Source organism: Podarcis liolepis (genome assembly GCF_965112155.1).
Source record: "Podarcis liolepis genome assembly, chromosome: 18".
In the NCBI taxonomy this organism is placed as follows: Eukaryota; Metazoa; Chordata; class Lepidosauria; order Squamata; family Lacertidae; genus Podarcis; species Podarcis liolepis.
This window is the reverse complement of record NC_139572.1, coordinates 2007224-2025858: the sequence shown is the minus strand read 5'-3', so window position 1 is coordinate 2025858 and position 18635 is coordinate 2007224. Positions and strand designations below refer to the sequence as shown.

Genomic DNA, 18635 nt, shown 5'->3' with positions numbered 1-18635 from the left:
TAGCGCCCCGCTCGGGATGGCGGCTGAGACCTGCCTGCGGTCCCGCGACGGCAGGCAGCTCTCTGCCGCCATCCCGAGTGGGGCGGGACTTAGCGCCCCGCTCGGGATGGCGGCAGAGACCTGCCTGCGGTCCCGCGACGCAGGCAGCTCTCTGCCGCCATCCCGAGTGGGGCGGGACTTAGCGCCCCGCTCGGGATGGCGGCAGAGACCTGCCTGCGGTCCCGCGACGCAGGCAGCTCTCTGCCGCCATCCCGAGTGGGGCGGGACTTAGCGCCCCGCTCGGGATGGCGGCAGAGACCTGCCTGCGGTCCCGCGACGGCAGGCAGCTCTCTGCCGCCATCCCGAGTGGGGCGGGACTTAGCGCCCCGCTCGGGATGGCGGCAGAGACCTGCCTGCGGTCCCGCGACGGCAGGCAGCTCTCTGCCGCCATCCCGAGTGGGGCGGGACTTAGCGCCCCGCTCGGGATGGCGGCAGAGACCTGCCTGCGGTCCCGCGAGGCAGGCAGCTCTCTGCCGCCATCCCGAGCGGGGCGGGACTTAGCGCCCCGCTCGGGATGGGGGCGCAGAGCTGCACTGGTCCCAGGAGCGCAGGCAGCTCTGCAGGGCCACCGGGAGCGGGGCGGAGCTTCTCTCCCGGCTCCCGGTGGCCGGGCAGAGCTGCGCTGGTCCCAGGACCGCAGGCAGCTCTGCACGGCCACCGGGAGCGGGGCGGACCTTCGCCCCGGCTCCCGGTGGCCGGGCAGAGCTGTGCTGGTCCCGGGATTGCAGGCAGCTCTGCGCAACCCTCGGAGCCGGTCTTCCGAGGGTTGCGCAGAGCTTCCTGAAGCCTGGAGAGCGAGCGGGGTCGGTACGCACCGACCCCCCTCGCTCTCCAGGCTTCAGCGAAAGCCTGCATTCGCCCCATAAGACGCAGGCACATTTCCCCTTCATTTTTGGAGGGGGAAAAGTGCGTCTTATGGGGCGAAAAATACGGTACTTTGGATTTCATCAGAAAATTAGCGACTTACTGCTGGGACTTTCTTAGCATGCTGCTAGATGCAACTGAAGGGCAGATCAACTCCTAATCTGATAACTTGATGTTAATAAAATGGTGGAGATGGGTTTTTGTTAGGGGGACGGGCGGACACAATTGTTTCTGGACGTCCCCAAACCTCCTGAGTTGGAGCCTCTTGGTCAACTGTTTGCCAAGTCTGTGGTTGAGAGAAGATTTGAACCCAGGCGTTTCCTGGCCACGAAGTTACCCCAGGTCTTGGGCTACAGAAAGGTTAACCCTGGTTGAGAAGAGAGTTTTGGTTCTGGCCTGGAGCTCAGTTAAAAGAGGGGGGAACTGCCTGCAAGGTATAACTTTGCCACTCCTTTATCCTGGCTCCAGAGTGGAACACGGCAGAATTCCAGCGGCGTTTCCAGAGAAGGTGAAGCTAGCAGCTGCCAGAGAGAGAGAGAGAGAAGGAGAAAGAGAAAGAGAGAGAAATGGAAGGAAAAAACGTTAAGAGAAACCTCACCAAATCGCTAACTAGGGGGATGGGTTTCCTTTTGCGAATATCAGGCATGCTATCAATTATGATGAGCCCGCCGCCGGGTCTGGAAAAAAGACAGAAACAGTCAGCACAGGACGAGAGGAGAAAGGGAATATTGGGTTGGGGAGAGAGAGAAAGAGGATAGTGAGGAAAGGAGAGACAGGGGAGGGGAGGGGAGAAAGGGGAGAGGAGAAGAGGGGAGGGAAGAGAGAAGGGAAGGGGAAGGGAGGGGAGAGGGAAGGGGAAGGGGAGAGAAGGGGAGGAGAAAAGGGGAGGGGAGGGGAGGGAAAGGAGGAGGAGAAGAGGGGAGGGAAGAAAGAAGGAAAGGGGAGGGGAGAGGGGAGAGAGGAGGGGAGGAAAGGGGAGGGAGGGAGGGGAGAGGGGAGAGCGGAGGGGAGGGGAGGGGAGGAAAGGGGGAGGGAGGGGAGGAGAAGAGAAGAGAGGGGAGGGAAGAGAGAAGGAAAGGGGAGGGGAGGAGAGAGGAGGGGGAAGGGGAGGGGGAGAGGAGAATTGCTGCGTGCTTAACAGACTCAAAACACCAATTGACATCAAATGCCCATCTGCTAACTTTGCTCATTAGCAAATATCAAGAGTTATCAGCACTGATCATGATTAAGCATCTTAATTATATACCAAACCATTAACAGTTATTAACTTTGTTAGAGCCATCCATTGCAACCATCATTCATCGTTTTTTCTCTTACCTGCCCTTTTCCGGGAAGGGCGGATTCCAAAAGCATTAAAATGCAATATTAAAATCAGATTTTTAAACAACAACAACAACAAACAGATTTGCAAATCTGTCCATGCATTTGGAGGTGGCTATGGAAAATTAAGGTAGCGGGCACCAGTCACCCAATTAAGAAGGTGAGCCAATTTAAGGGTTAAGAAAGGAAGGGAATCTGGGGTCAGAGGTGGAGATAAGAGAATTCAGGATCAATCAATCAATCACAGCCACCTGAGACCCATCGAAAGGCATTTTGAATTTGAGACGGGCATTCAGAGACGGCAACTCACCCGCCTTTAAACCACAGGGATTTCGATTCTCCGGATCCTTCGCCCCGAGCCTGTGAAATAGAAAGGATCAGTTATTCTCTCTGGTAGGGTCTTGATCCTAGGAGACATTTCTCTGCGCGCTCTCCCCCCACCTGAGTTCATTCCTAAACAGGGCTGCCTTCAGATGTCTTCTAAAAGTTAGATAGTTGTTTATTTCCTTGACATCTGACGGGAGGGTGTTCCACAGGTCGGGCGCCAAACTGAGAAGGCCCTCTGCCTGGTTCCTCTAACTTCACTTCTCACCAGGAGGGAACCACCAGAAGGCCCTCGGAGCTGGACCCCGGTGTCCGGGCTGGACGATGGGGGTGGAGATGCTCCTTCAGGTCTACTGGGCCATTTAGGGCTTTCAAGGTCAGCACCAACATACTGAACTGTGTTCGGAAACGTCCTGGGAGCCAATGTAGGTCTTTCAGGACTATATGGTCTCGGCAGCTGCTCCCAGTCTAGCTGCCACATTCTGGATTAGTTGTAGTTTCTGGGTCCCCTTCAAAGGTAGCCCCACGTAGAGCGCATGGCAGTAGTCCAAGCGGAAGATAACCAGAGCATGCACCACTCTGGCTGTGCTCTGGGAATCTCTGATCTAGAGGGTCGCTGCTTTCCCACCCATGGCCTACAACATTGGCTCCATTCATGAAGAACATCTAGCTTGGTTTTGTCAACACAGATGGGCAGAAGTTCTCAAGGGCTTCATTCTGGAGCATTTCAGGCGTGCCAGGGGCCGAACATGGGACTTGGCACACTGGGGAAAGATGCTCTAACAAGGAGTGATGGCCTCTGCCCTACACGCTGTGATAGCAATTTTGAGGTCTTAGATATATGGTAATGTTCATAACCACACGTACATAGATCAGCACAGGAAGACCGACCTGAAGCCATTATGATTCCTAAACTGAGCAAATGTTTTCTCTGCAAGGTCAAAGTGGAAAAGCCTCCCCATTATATTTTCCTTCACAAATCCTGTCTTAAGGGTATGTCTGCATTTGAATAGGGTGTGAGCCTGTGACCTGGCCCAGGAACTAAGTATTTATCACTACAAAAGACTGGCCAGGCTCCCCAGGAAATCCAATCAAGTAACCTGCCAGACAGGAGATAAACAAGGACAGGAGAAAAACAACATTCAAATTTTCTGTCTTAGACCGCCTTTTCTGTGATGTAGGTGTGATGTATCTGAGGGGTGGTCTTAGGTTACACCCCTTCTGTGATGTATGTATGATGTTTCTGGGGTGGTCTTGATCTACAGGGTGGCAATTTCAAAAGTCTTTATAAGGCCTTGCCGGCCATTTTTCTGGGTCCCTCCTCTCTCCTGCAGGTGAGGGGAGCACCTTGTTGCAACAGATCAATAAAGATCAAGCTTACTAGCTGCTTTGCTTCTCAATATTCTCTGGTTGGCCTCTGTTATCTTCTCCTACCAATAGGGAACCGACGTAAGGACTCTATATGGGCTCTTGGATACCCCATAAGGGAAAAGGGCAGGTTTTTTTTTTATTTACAACAACGCAACCTAGGTTTCTATTCCTCATGGCGCTGGATACATGTAGGAAGCTGTTTTGGGGAGATATTCAGAGGACCTCAGGCGGCGCTCGAGGAAACACTTACCTTCAATCCCTGAGGGAGACCGAGAGCGACGGAGACACAAAGATGGCGGTGGCTCTGAGCAAACTGAAAAGTGAGGGTGCCCCCAAGTGGGGGCAGCTTTGGGGCCAAAAGAAAATGAAGAAGAAAAAGATGGCGGGTGGAGTCTACAAGCAAAACAAAACAAAACAAAAATTATAGGTACGGTCAGAACTCAACAAACGGGTGAAGAGGAACAAAGAGGGATGGGAGGAAGGTAGAAACTTAAATATAGACACTCTGGTGAGACATGGAATGGAGATGTGAGCGCAGTGCAGGGTGGTCCATTAGGATAAATTGGGGGCACGCCAGGTAACGAAAGGACAAGTCACGCAGCACACCTCTCTCTTTTTGACTTCCTTCTTCGTTTGACCAGCTTTTAGCTAGGATTGCTCTGCTAGCTCTCAGCTAGCAGAAGCACTGGGATCATTCCCCCATATGGAGTAGATCCACATGTACGTATTTGTAACTAAGTCTGCCTTTGGGAATCCAACTATGAACTGATGTGAGTAAAGTTCTTCTATTGACTTTGAAGAAGATTGTGGCGTCTTTATTCTTTTAAGAGGGATTCAAGGGGACTTACCGGGAACGTACAATTCAATCTGAGACAGACTGAATTGTACAATAGTGAGAGGCTCACACGAGCCTGCGACCAACCATCTGCTGTGCATGTAAAAGGGGAATGTATCCCCCCATATGGGGTAGATCCACATGTATATACTTTGTAGCTAAGTCTGCCTTCAGGGATCCATCTGTGAACTGAATGTGTGAGTAAACTTCTGACTGAATTGTATAATAGTGAGAGGCTCACACGAGCCTGCGACAAGCTATCTGCTGTGCGTGTAAAAAGGGGAATGTAACTCTGCTAAGTAAAGGAACTTGTTAGCGCAAGTTAGGAAGGATATGAATAAACAATATATCCTCTCCTGCCACTCTGAACATTCCCACTGTGGCGATCAGGTGGGATTGCAATGAGGAATCATGTCAGATAGGTCAAGCCCAGTCAACACAATGCTTTCATTGCAGACACAATGGCTTGCTCCACAACCTGCCTGTCTCCTTACGGGCAAGCCCAGAGGTTGAGCCTGGCTCTGGGATTTTCCTTCTCATCCTTAGTCTCAACGTTGCCTTTCCAGAACCCAACAGGAAGGAAAGTGAGGATGGGTGGTTGGCTGTTGCCTCTCGTTGGCTCTGGCGCCCCCTACTGTTGACCTCCCTGCCTCGGAAGCTCACCCAGAAGGCAACACAGCCCTCGGGGTGAACGAAAGGAATCTAAAGCTGTCCCGGACTGCACTGCACGCAAGACTAAGGACATCGTAAGAGCCTGCCGGATGAGACCAGGGACTTCCGGGTTAGCGCGATCGGCAAATGGCGGATTCCCTCCGAGCTCCGGAGGGAATCGGCTTCGTGGAGGACGGGTCCTGCCGCGACGACGACGCGGGGACCCTTAGAAACCACAGGTGCGGAAGCCTGTGGACCTGGTGACTCGGTGGGCACCATTTGCGCCCTCCCCGACCCATGAAGAAGCCTTTTTAAAGGCTTCGGAGCGGGTGACGGAGAGTGAACGAAAGGAATCTAAAGCTGTCCCGGACTGCACTGCACGCAAGACTAAGGACATCGTAAGAGCCTGCCGGATGAGACCAATGGCTCGTCTATCGCAGCATCCCATTCTCAGGATTTAATTTATTTAATTCAGAAAATTAAGCAGGCAGGCGCAAATTTGCAGAATATCACAAAAGTAAATTCCCAACGCACCGCCTCCCATTTCTGTAAGCAAAAACAGCTCAAGTAGGAACTCTCAAATCTGGAGGTGTAAAAGATTTGGATTGTCAGGAGGAAATGGTTAATAATGGGAGGAAGAAAGCCAAAGAGATTCCTTGGAGTCGCGTTTTTATGTCCCGCGTTCGATATACAGCTGTAAAATTGCAATCCGAAGAAACCAAACGAATAAATCTTTTGAAAAAAGAATTCTCGAATCTGCACAGAATTTCGGAAGCGCTTGTGGTGGGAGGGAGTTCGGTGCAGCTGGGGAAGGAGGTGGGGCTTTACAGCCAGGGGAGGAGCCTAAATCGACTGCATTTGAATATGGGCGACGAGGGGGAGTGACCCGACGCGCTTACCTCCTGAAGTTGCATGCATACTTTGTTGAAGGCTCGCAGCCAATTCGCCTTCGCTCGGGCTTTCGGGTCCACCGGTTCTGCCTCGACCTTCTCCCTGCAGCCGAAACGAACAGAGGCAACTCGCTGAATGATACATAACCGTGTCGAAACCAAGCCCCGCCGACTTTTGCTTCTGGCCCCGTCCACCACTCGCATGTGGGGGGGGGCCCTCTGAAAGTTCCCCAGAAGTTCCCTCAATTGTCTTCGTGTCCAGTATTGGACCACTTTGACCGGATATCCCCAGCCAATGTGGACAGACTCCTCCGAGCTGGAAAGCTCACCACCTGTCCTCTCGACCCGTGCCCATCTTGGCTGATTCCAGACGTACTCCAATGGGAAAGACCTACATTGGCTCCCAGTACGTTTCCGAGCACAATTCAAAGTGTTGGGGCTGACCTTGAAAGCCCTAAACTGCCCAGTATATCTGAAGGAGCGTCTCCACCCCCATCGTTCTGCCCGGACACTGAGGTCCAGCTCCAAGGGTCTTCTGGCGGTTCCCTACCTGCAAGAAATGAGGTTGCAGGGAACCAGGCAGAGGGCCTTCTTGGTGGTGGCGCCTGCCCTGTGTCACGCCCTCCCACCAGATGTCAAAGAGAACAACAACTACCAGACTTTTAGAAGACATCTGAAGGCAGCCCTGTTTAGGGAAGCTTTTAATGTTTAATAGGTTATTGTATTTTAGTGCTTTGCTGGAAGCCGCCCAGAGTGGCTGGGGAGACCCAGATAGGAGGGGTATGTATAAATAAATAAATAAATAAATAAATAAATAAATAAATGGAAACCTCCAAAACAGGGGCCTCCTGCCCTCTTGGGGTTTCCGGCAACTGCTCCCCAGAAACGCTGCTGCCTCCATCGCTCCAGCAAGTCGTTTCCAGCCACCGCAAACCTCCCCGCCCATTTCCACCCTTGTCTCTTACCTCTCCTCTTCCTTGAGGGGTTCTTCCTCCTGGGGGGCTTCCTCCGGGGCGGGGGCCTCTTCCGCCGGCGCCTCCTTCTGCTGGCCTGCCAGAAGCTCTTCCGCCGTCTCTTCCGGCACCTTCCGCTGCTGTTGCGGCGGCTGCGGCGGCTGCACCGATTGCGCCGGCGGCTGCTGCTCTGCTTTTTGCTGCTGCTGTGCCTGTAGTGGCTTCTGCTGTTGCTGCTGCTGTGCCTGTAGTGGCTTCTGCTGTTGCTGCGCCTGTAGTGGCTTCTGCTGTTGCTGCTGCTGCTGTGCCTGTAGTGGCTTCTGCTGTTGCTGCTGCGCCTGTAGTGGCTTCTGCTGTTGCTGTGCCTGTAGTGGCTTCTGCTGTTGCTGCTGCGCCTGTAGTGGCTTCTGCTGTTGCTGCTGCTGCTGTGCCTGTAGTGGCTTCTGCTGTTGCTGCTGCGCCTGTAGTGGCTTCTGTTGCTGCTGCTGTGCCTGTAGTGGCTTCTGTTGCTGCTGCTGTGCTTGTAGTGGCTGTTGCTGCTGCTGTTGTGCCTGTAGTGGCTTCTGCTGGGACGGCGCGCCTTGCGGCGGCTGCGGCAGCGGCGGCTGGCCCTTCTGCTGCTGCTGCTCTTGCTGCGGGTAGGCCTCCTCTGGGTAGGTCTCGGGTTCGAGTCCCCCCACCTTGTCCTCGGGGTAGTACTCCTCATTGTCGCTGTATTCCTCGTTGAACTCGTCCTCGTCTAAGTAGAGGTCGTCTTCGTCCTCGTCCCAGCGCGGCGAGTCCTTGTGGTAGCTGACCGAGCTGTGGCAGGAGTGGTACGAGTCCCCGTCCCGCTCGTCCAGGCTGATGTCGTCGGGGTCGAAGTCGTCGCTCAGCTGAGAGCTGCCCTGGCTCAGCTCCGCCGACGAGGCGTAGCGGCTGCTCCCCGTGGGGCTGCAATGGTGCGTCGGGGTTAGAGAAACCAAGCGGGGAGAGACAGGCAGAGAGGCTTAGCAAGGGAACGGTCTCGCAAGCAGAAAACCCCACATTCAAACCCCTCCCCTCCCCAGAGAGCATTGGGAGAGAGAGCTGCTTCCAGTCAGTGCAGGCAGCATTAGCTAGATGGACCCAGTTGTCTGATTTGTTCTAGGGCACCTTCCTATGTTCCGAAGGGGCATATGGACATTAGGGTTATTCTTTTATTTTCAAATTTACCGTATTTTTTGCTCTATAAGACTCACTTTTTCCCTCCTAAAAAGTAAGGGGAAAGGTGTGTGTGCGTCTTATGGAGCGAATGCAGGCTGTGCAGCTATCCCAGAAGCCAGAACAGCAAGAGGGATTGCTGCTTTCGCTGCGCAGCGATCCCTCTTGCTGTTCTGGCTTCTGAGATTCAGAATATTATTTTTCTTGTTTTCCTCCTCCAAAAACTAGGTGCGTCTCGTGGTCTGGTGCGTCTTGCAGAGCGAAAAATACGGTGTTTGATTGTTCAACTTAAAATTTGACAGAGATACAGCGGGAACCTCGGAAGTCAAACGGGAACCGTTCCAGAAGTCCGTCCGACTTCCAAAATGTTTTAAACCAAAGGGCGGCTTCCGATTGGCTGCAGGAAGCTCCCACAGCCAATTGGAAGCCGCAGAGGACGTTCGGGTTCCAAAGCACATTCACAAACCAGAACAATCACTTCCGGGTTTGCGGTGTTCAGGAGCCAAAACGTTCGACTTGCAAGGCGTTTGGGATCTAAGGTACGGCTGTATATCAGACATAAATGGTAAAAACAAGATTTGAAGGAATCTGTTGGACTTGCGTCCTCCACTATGTGGGTCCTATTATTAATCCTTTCCTCCCGCATCTTTTACGATAATGCTATCATTTAATAATAACCGTTTAATAATCTTATCGTTTAATAATAATTGTTTAATAATAAACCTATTACTTCTTCCATTATGTCCAGAATCAGCCTTAAACTACAAGTGCTACTCCAATCCTACTAACAACTTTAACTGTTTACATAGGTCTTTAAGTTATAATTTCCCCCCATTCCTTGTTAAAATTTTGGTCTTCCTGATTTCTGACTTTTCTGGTCATTTTAGCCATCGATCCATGAAATGAAAGCAATAAACAATGTACTGCAGTCACACAATCCATCAATCCATCAGTAGCTAAACTGGTTTCCACACAGTCACAAAAAAAGCCACAAAAACGCAAAATAAATAGCAAAAACAGACAGACCTCAGCGTAACACTCAAATCGGAAGCGTAACACTCAAAACGGAGCACGTTCGGCTTCCGGAAAGAGTTCGCAAACTGGGACACTTAACTTCCGGGTTTTCGGTGTTTGGGTTCCAAGTTGTTTGAGTATCAAAGGCGTTTGAGAACCAAGGCACCATTTTGCTTTAAAACACACGGAAGTTAAAATACTAACGCAGATTAAAGCTGCCTCAGGTTTCTAAGCCTCTTGTCTAAACGACCAGGCACTTCAAACGACCAGGGTTATAAAAATCAACACATGCTCCCAGAACAAATTTGGGTGTCCGTGGAGATTTCAGAGGTCCACTTAACGCACTTAGGGAGCGTCTGTGAGGAACGGGTCCGCTGTTTTAAGAGGAGAGCAACCTATCTTAAGGTCAGGATGTGGGGACGTGGCTGCCAGATTCTAATCATCTGAGGTCCAGCTCTGAGGGCCTTCTGGCGGTTCCTTCCCTGTGAGAAGTGAGGTTACAGGGAACCAGGCAGAGGGCCTTCTCGGTGGTGGCGCCCGCCCTGTGGAATGCCCTCCATGGGCTGTTTTGCTGCCGTTGGACGTCTCAAATGGCCAGACCTGCTCCCCGCCTCTCCCCATTGCCCCAAACCCCATTCTCTGTACCTACCTCCTCCAACTCCTTCTGGCCCCACAGATTTCCCCCCCACCCAAGCCATTAGCAGCGATGAATCACACAAACACACACACATTAAGAGACAGCAGCCAGGGAACACAGACCACAAACACCGCCCCATCCTATTATTATTATTATTATTATTATTATTATTATTATTATTATTATATCATAGCTGTCAACTTTCCCCTTTTCTTTTGCGAGGAATCCTATTCGGAATAAGGGGATTTCCCTCTGAAAAATGGGAAACGTTGACAGCTACGATCATATACAAAAGGACAACTCCCTGCACATGGAAAGCTAGCCTGCCAAGGAAAAAAGGGGCTCACTCCATTTTTAACATGCACCCTCGTTCTCAGGGGGGCCAACTTGAATAAAAATATTGGGGGGGGCCAAGTAAGTCCTGCTCCGCGTAATCGATTATATGACACCATTCGAATGGCAATGCCCATCAACTTTAGGAAGGGCCTGCCCCCTCAAATATTTAATTTTTTGGGGGGTGAAGACCCCTTAGGCCCTAGGAGTTGGTTCCTATGCCTGTTCTGAAGTGGCGTAATTCATCCGACCGCCTCAGGACATAGCGGGAGGGACTGAGCCGAACTACCGTATTTTTTGCTCTATAAGACTCACTTTTCCCCTCCTAAAAAGTAAGGGGAAATGTGTGTGCGTCTTACGGAGTGAATGCAGGCTGCGCAGCTATCCCAGAAGCCAGAACAGCAAGAGGGATTGCTTTTTTCGCTGCGCAGCGATCCCTCTTGCTGTTCTGGCATCTGAGATTCAGAATATTTTTTTTCTTGTTCTCCTCCTCCAAAAACTAGGTGCGTCTTATGGAGCGAAAAATACGGTATTTCATTTCTGATGCACAAATCCCCTTTTCGAAACCGCTTTGACACCGCTTCCGGACACATCTTATTGCGGAAGGAACAGAGACCAGGGCTAGGAAGCACACAGAAGGCGGGGAAAAGAGGGAGCCACAACGATTCACGGTGGGTGGAAGACGAAAGTCCTTCGGCAACCCCCACGACAGCTACCAGTCACCACCAGAACATCTCTGAGCAAGCGCAGAGTTCTACGGGAAAGCACATGCAGACAGGATACAGTGGGGAACACTCCTGGATTAGACCGAAACCACGCCTCCAGCTCTGGCATAGGTGGGGGCTTAGGGTTCCCACCCCACAGATACCTCCAGGGACTTTGGGGTTTTTGGAAACAGACAAGCTCCCTTGAGGACGGCGAGGCAGAGAGAAAAAGTTGGGGAAGATGTTGAAATTCTCTCCGGCCCAATTTCTCCCCGGGGTTTTGGCGTTCCGGACAGCCATAGCTGTCAACTAAGTCTTGCGAGGAATCCTATTCGGAATAAGGCAATTTCCCTTTTAAAAAGGGGAAGGTTGACAGCTCTGTTCTGTTTCCAAAGCGGAAAACAAGTCCCTAGGCTTCGTAGCACAGGAAAAACTCATCTCCTACAACCCCCTCAAAATGCAGGAATTTCAGCTAAAGTATCCCTGACCGTCCACCCTCTCTTTAAAAATCTCCAAGGAAGGATATTCCCCTTCCATCTCACTGCCGAACATCTCTTGCTGTTGCAAAGTTCCTCCTGATGTTTTCATCTGGATCTCCTTCCTCGTCGCTCGAAGCCACGGGTTCGAGTCCTACCCTCCCAGAGCGGGAGGAAACCAGCTTCCTCCGTCTTTCATGGGGCAGAGAATTTTGAAGATGGCTCTCTCCTATCTCCTCTTTCCCAAGCTAAAGATCCCCAGCTCCTTCAACTGTTCCTCATCAGGCGCCTTTGACCATCTCCACCAACCCACCCAACTCCCTTCCCCAGAGGTGGGTCAAGTCGGCCACAGCTGGAAGGATGTTACCAGCCTAACCCAGGGTGCCGAACGCCAAAGAACCACGTTACTCTGCAAAAATAATAATAAGAAAGGCACACTTCGAGAGACACAGAGATAGAGAGAGACAGAGAGAGAGAGACCCACCTATCCGATAGGTCTAGGGTGCGCCTGCTCTCGAGCGAGGGCTGGCGACTCGTGTGTCTGCTCGAGCCGGAAGCAGACTCAGCGTCGCTGTGTCCGTTTGCGGCAGAGTCTACGCTACCGTAGCGTCTGCCGGAGGATCGGGGAAGGGGGAGAGGAAGAGGGTCAGAATTTTGACAAGTCAGAGAGAGACAAGACCAGCTTCCCCTGTCACGTTCAAAGACCATTTCTGCTTCCAGAGGGTGGGGGGAGAGGGAAGAGGCACAGGGAAAGGCAGACACATTCATAGACTTGGAGAGGGACCCTGGGGTCATCTAGTCCAGCCCGCCACACGGCAGGAATCTCAGGCGGCCAATAGAATCGCAGAATGGTAGAGCTGGCAGTAGCGCGCTTGCAAGGTCGGTTTGGTGACGTTTTGAGGGATGGAGGGCGCTGAGCTTATACCTGAACCACAGTCTCCCCCCCCCCAAACAAAACCCCCCACACCCCCAATGGTCTTAGCGTTGACCCAAAGGATCTTCAGATCTAACCGAAATCTGCCTGGACATAAGGCTGTTGGAAGAGACCCCGCTGCGATTGGAACCAAAGATTTATCCAGCCCAGGGTTCTGGTGGCCAATGGGATTTTAAACCTGTATGATCTGATCCAGACTTTCCCACTTGTGGTTCCCAGAAACTCATATCCGTGGGTTGACTACTGGGAACCCTGTGCGGCCATCAGACCCCATAGCCATTGGTCGCCTTATAAGAACTTCAGAAAAGATCCTGCAAAAGGTCCATCTAGTCTCGCGATGGCCAACCGGGTGCCCGCAAGAAGGAGCTGAGAGCGACAGCCCACAATCCCCAGTTGCAATTCCCAGTAGCTGATACAGTGGTGCCCCGCAAGACGAATGCCTCGCAAGACGGAAAACTCGCTAGACGAAAGAGTTTTCCGTGTTGGAGGTGCTTCGCAAAACGAATCTCCTATGGGCTTGCTTCGCAAGACGACAATGTCTTGCGAGTTCCTGCGGTTCCCCCCCCTTTCTCCCCCTTTTTCTAAGCTGCTAAGCCGCTTATCAGCTGATCCGAGTGAAGAGGAGGAAGAAGAAGAAGAAGAAGAAGAAGAAGAAGAAGAAGAAGAAGAAGAGGAGGAGGAGGAGGAGGAGGAAGAAGAGGAAGAAGAAGAGGAGGAGGAGGAGGAGGAGGAAGAGGAGGAAGAGGAAGAAGAGGAAAAAGAGGAGGAAGAGGAAGAAGAAGGATCGCCATAGAAGAAGAAATAGGAGCATTCTTCGTAGGCTTGGTTCTGTTCTGGTGGCGGGGCCCATCTGCCTGCATCCTAAAACAGAGCGCTTGGCTTGATCAACCTTTGGTCCGATCTAGTCCAACCTTTCCCTTCCAACAACCTGGTGCCCGCTTCTGGCCAAAGCTCCCCAGCTGGGATCAGGCCCACCCCACCCCTGCCCCATGGAGGCTTCTCACGCCTTTCCCCAGCAAGGTCCCCGGCTTCCGTCCAGTCTACCTCATGGGGCGATGGTCAGAGTAGTCCATGTCGTAGCTCTGCATGGAATCAGCGTAAGAGTCCCGGGCTGCTCTCTGCTGGTGCCTCATGGGGTATTGGTGGACCGAAGCGTTGGGCTGGGAGGTGGTGTAGAAAGGAGGCGGGATGCTGTTGCTGGTCTCGCTGCGGTAGTCGCTGTCGCGGTCATCCATGGTGCTGTCTGGATCATCATCTGGAGAAGAAGGTAAAGGTAAAGGGACCCCTGACCATTAGGTCCAGTCGTGACTGACTCTGGGGTTGCGGCGCTCATCTCGCTTTACTGGCCGAGGGAGCCGGCGTACAGCTTCCGGGTCATGTGGCCAGCAGGACTAAGCCGCTTCTGGCGAATCAAAGCAGAGCACGGAAGCGCCATTTACCTTCCCGCCGGAGTGGTACCTATTTATCTACTTGCACTTTGACGTGCTTTCGAACTGCTAGGTTGGCAGGAGCAGGGACCGAGCAATGGGAGCTCACCCCGTCATTGCGGGGGTTTGAACCACCGACCTTCTGATTGGCAAGTTCTAGGCTCTGTGGTTTAGCCCACAGCACCACCCGCGTCCCTGTGGAGAAGAAGAGGACCACCCAATTTCGCAAGTTAGGTAAAGGCCCGTTCTCATAACAAGAGGTGGCCATCTTTATGTTCAGGCCTGGACATCTAAGGTGCGTGCAAACGTACACCTTTGCATATTTGTGCTTCCTTGTTTTTCCCCCGGGGACATTAGAGAGGGGAGGTCAGGATTCAGGAAGGGGGGAAACGTCTCGACTGGGGGGCGGGATGGGATTCGGGGAGAACAACGGTACTGGTCGATGGCAGAAGAGAACGAGGGAGGACACTGAGAGAGGTGGACAGAGCGATGGGGAAACCCAGAGAATTGGAGGCCTTTTCCCCCGAAAGCAAAAGTTGGAAGGGACCTGAAGGGCATCTAGTCCAAGCCCCCTGCAATGCTGGCCCACAAATTTGTTTGCGCCACCCATGGCAGGGGACGAGCGCCCTGCGTTTTAGCTACCAGGAGGATGGAGAAGTGAGAGGAAGATGGGTCACAGGGAGATAAGACATGAGAAGGGACTGGGGTTTCCTGATTATGGGGGAAGGCGAACCCACAGTGCTCTGCGTAGGTAAAACTCGATCTGCAATCTGCTTAACAATATAATAATATTTATACCCTGCCCATCTGGCCGGGTTTCCCCAGCCACTCTGGGTGGCTCCCAACAGAATATGAAAAACATCAGACATTAAAAGCTTTCCTAAGCAGGGCTGCCTTCAGACGTCTTCTAAAAGTCAGATAGTTGTTTGTTTCCTTGACATCTGATGGGAGGGCGCCACCACCAAGAAGGCCCTCTGCCTGGTTCCCTGTAGCCTCACTTCTCACAGGGAGGGAACCCCCAGAAGGCCCTCTGGAGATGGACCCAGGTGTCCGGGGTGGAGACGCTCCTTCAGGTCTACTGGGCCGTTTAGGACTTTCAGCACCAACCCTTTGAATTATGCTCGGAAACGTCCTGGGAGCCAGTGAAGGAAATAAACAACTATCTGACTTTTAGAAGACGTCTGAAGGCAGCCCTGTTTAGGGAAGTTTTTTAATGTTTGATGTTTTTAATATTCTGTTGGGAGCCGCCCAGAGTGGCTGTGTTTGAAGAGGCCTGCATAGCAAAATGGGTAGAAATTGGGGGTACGGAGGTCTAGAAGTGGGGGGCAGGTCATATACTTACTTTGTTGATCTCCCCAGCCAAAATAATTCCAGTTGCCTATGAAAAAAAAAAAAGAAGACCAAGAAGACGTGTCCCTTTAAGAGACAGGCCAAGTCTAAATAAAGCCAGTAATTTTTTAGCCCCCAAGGGAAGAGGTAACTGGACCACTCCAGAAGAATTAAAATCCTTCCTTGAGGGCATTATACAAGCAACATATATAGGAAACAGAAAGGCGGTCTACAACAGAAATCTGAGTGCATTCTTTATCTCCTGTCTGGCAGGTTATCTGATTGCCTTTCCTGGTAGTCTACCCATTCCTTTGAGATGGTGATTACCCAATTCCTGAGACAATGGGATGGTTCCCTCACTCCCCTCCCTCCTCGCAGAGAATACATTTGGTCAGTTTGGGAGTCAAAACGGTTTCAGGTCAGTCTTCCTGTGTCGATCTATGTACGTGCTTGGTTGGTACATTGAGGAACATTTATTATATATCTAAGTACCTTAAAATTCTTATCACAGGTATCTCTGAAAAACTGATAAAAATTGGGAGCCATCTTTTGTTCTGGGCTGCTTCCTGCTTCTTCCATGTGGTGGGTGGTGTGGGGTGTGAAACACAAGAGCAGTCAAGTACAGTGGTGCCTCGCAAGACGAAAAGAATCCGTTCTTCAGCGAAGCCCCTTCCATTTCTCCTCCCGCTTCGCTGAAGGGGCGCTACACAGAGAGGGAAAACTGTGCAGCGCCTCTCCAGCGAAGCGAAGCCTGGAGAGCAAGAGGGATCGGTGTGCACTGACCCCTCTCGCTCTCCAGGCTTCAGGCAGCTATCCGCAAGCCTTCGGAGGGCAGCGGGAACTCCTGCTGCGCTCCGAAGGCTTGCGGATAGCTGCCTGAAGCCCCCAGAGTGCAGAAGGAGTTCCCTGCGCTCCGGGGGCTTCAGGCGGCTTCAGCGAAAGCAACACGAAGCCTCCGGAGCGCGGGGGGAGCTCTCCCTCTGCGCTTCGGAGGCTTCGCGCTGCTATCGCTGAAGCCAAGGAGCCTGCATCCGCTCCATAGGACGCACACACATTTCCCCTTCATTTTTGGAGGGGGGAAAGTACGTCCTATAGAGCGAAAAATACGGTACTTTGCTCCCAAACTCGAGACTTTCCTGAGACTTAAAAGTGGGGTGGGAGAGAGACAAAGCAGGGAGGGGGGACAAATGGGAATAAGGGAGACACAGTGGGGAGGGTCGAGAAGCAAGGGGGGAACTTCTGCCAACCAGGTGACCCCCTTTTTGGTGGCCAAGCCCTCAAAGCAAGGTACCTTCCAAACCAGAGATGGAGGGTCATGGAAAGACCTTCACAGATATTCCCTGAGTCAGGGGGTGCAGAAAATGTCTTGCTGGACTCCAACTCCCAGAAACCATTGCAGCCACCAGAGAGGATGCTGTGAGCTGAAGTCCAGCAGGTCACAGAGGGACAGGAGCTGGTTAGGGCATGGAGGAAGCGAGATCGAATTCCCTAAAGTTCACAAGCGAGTCAAACACTTACAGCACTGCGATCCGGGTACGGGGAGCGGCTTCTCCTGTGTCCCCCGAGAACGAGAATGGGAACCCCAAAATTTAGAGAGGGGGGAGCAGACAGAGAGAAGAGGGAAGGGGAAGAGTCAGTGTCTATTTGAGAACAACTTAAAATACCCTTTAAAAAATACTTTACAGTTACAGTGGTCCCTTGGTACTCAAACAACGTGGAACCCAAACACTGCAAACCCGGAAGGAAGTGTTCCAGTTTGCAAACTTTTTTCAGAAGCCGAACGTGCTCCATTTTGAGTGTTACGCTTCCGTTCTGACTGCCGTACGTCCATTTTGAGCATTATGCTGAGGTCTGTTCTTTCTATTTATTTTGCATTTTCGTTTTTGCGGCTTTTGGGCTTTTGTTTTTGTGACGGTGTGGAACCCAGTCCAGCTACTGATGGATTGATTGATTGATTGTGTGACTGCAGTACAGTGGTGCCCCGCAAGACGAATGCCTCGCAAGACGGAAAACCCGCTAGACGAATTTTCCTATGGGCTTGCTTCGCAAGACGAAAACGTCTTGTGAGTGTTGAAATTTTTTTTTTGCTTTCCCCCCCTTTTTCTAAGCCGCTAAGCTGCTAATAGCCTTTTAGCCCCTAAGCCACTAAGCCTTTAATAGCTGCTAAGCCGCTAAGCACGCTAATCCGCTAATAGGGTTGCTTCGCAAGACGAAAAAACCGCTAGACAAAGAGACTCGCGGAACGGATTAATTTCGTCTTGCGAGGCACCACTGTACATTGTTTATTGCTTTCATTTTATGGGTCGATGGTCTCGCTAGATAGTAAAATTCATGTAAAATTGCTGTTTTAGGGGTTGTTTTTGAAAGTCTGGAACGGATTAATCTATTTTGCATTGCTTTCTATGGGAAAGGGCTCCTTGGTTTTGGAACGCTTTGGTTTTGGAACAGACTTCCAGAACGGATTAAGTCTGAGAACCAAGGTACCACTGTATAAAAGAAAACAAGATCACAAAAATCTAATAAAAATAACAATATGTCCTTAAAATGTAACAAAAGTTCATGCAATTGCTCATATTTAGATTTCCAATCGGCCTGCATTAGAAATCATCCACGTTTTTCTGTCTCTTAATTTTAACTGGGGACTCAACTACATTAGGGACGCGGGCGGCGCTGTGGGTTAAACCACAGAGCCTAGGACTTGCCGATCAGAAGGTCAGTGGTTCAAATCCCCGCAATGACGGGGTGAGCTCCCGTTGCTCGGTCCCTGCTCCTGCCAACCTAGGTGTTCGAAAGCACATCAAAGTGCAAGTAGATAAATAGGTACGGCTCTGGCGGGAAGGTAAACGGTGTTTCCATGCGCTGCTCTGGTTCGCCAGAAGCGGCTTAGTCCTGCTGGCCACATGACCCGGAAGCTGGACGCCGGCTCCCTCGGCCAGTAAAGCGAGATGAGCGCCGCAACCCTAGAGTCAGCCACGACTGGACCTAATGGACAGGGGTCCCTTTACCTTTACTCGATCTAGCCTGGGTCTAGTCTGAGCAGGAAATAGTTGGAGACTAACCCTCTGAATCTATTGGTTGGCTCCAACGTTACCCCTATTCAGACTAACAAGGCATGCCCGTTGAAATCAATGGGCATGGCTAACTTAAAGGTAAAGGGACCCCTGACCATTAGGTCCAGTCGTGGCCGACTCTGGGGTTGCGGCACTCATCTCGCTTTATTGGCTGAGGGAGCCGGCGTACAGCTTCCGGGTCATGTGGCCAGCATGACTGAGCCGCTTCTGGCGAACCAGAGCAGCGCACGGAAACGCTGTTTACCTTCCTGCTGGAGCGGTACCTATTTATCTACTTGCAC

The 18635-nt window shown here is 51.8% G+C and overlaps 1 protein-coding gene across 1 annotated transcript in view; it reads right to left on the bottom strand.

Annotated features, from left to right (window-relative positions):
• LOC310697231 (protein unc-13 homolog A) overlaps positions 1–18635 on the bottom strand; it is a 113931-nt gene that overhangs the window by 75156 nt on the left and 20140 nt on the right. Inside the window, exons 7-13 of the mRNA XM_083483639.1 lie at positions 16802–16835; positions 15297–15332; positions 13572–13782; positions 7260–8180; positions 6304–6397; positions 2534–2583; positions 1502–1580 (exon numbers count right to left, since the gene is read on the bottom strand). Coding sequence (XP_083339765.1) covers positions 1502–1580; positions 2534–2583; positions 6304–6397; positions 7260–8180; positions 13572–13782; positions 15297–15332; positions 16802–16835 — 1425 coding nt within the window. The remainder of the gene's footprint in view (positions 1–1501; positions 1581–2533; positions 2584–6303; positions 6398–7259; positions 8181–13571; positions 13783–15296; positions 15333–16801; positions 16836–18635) is intronic.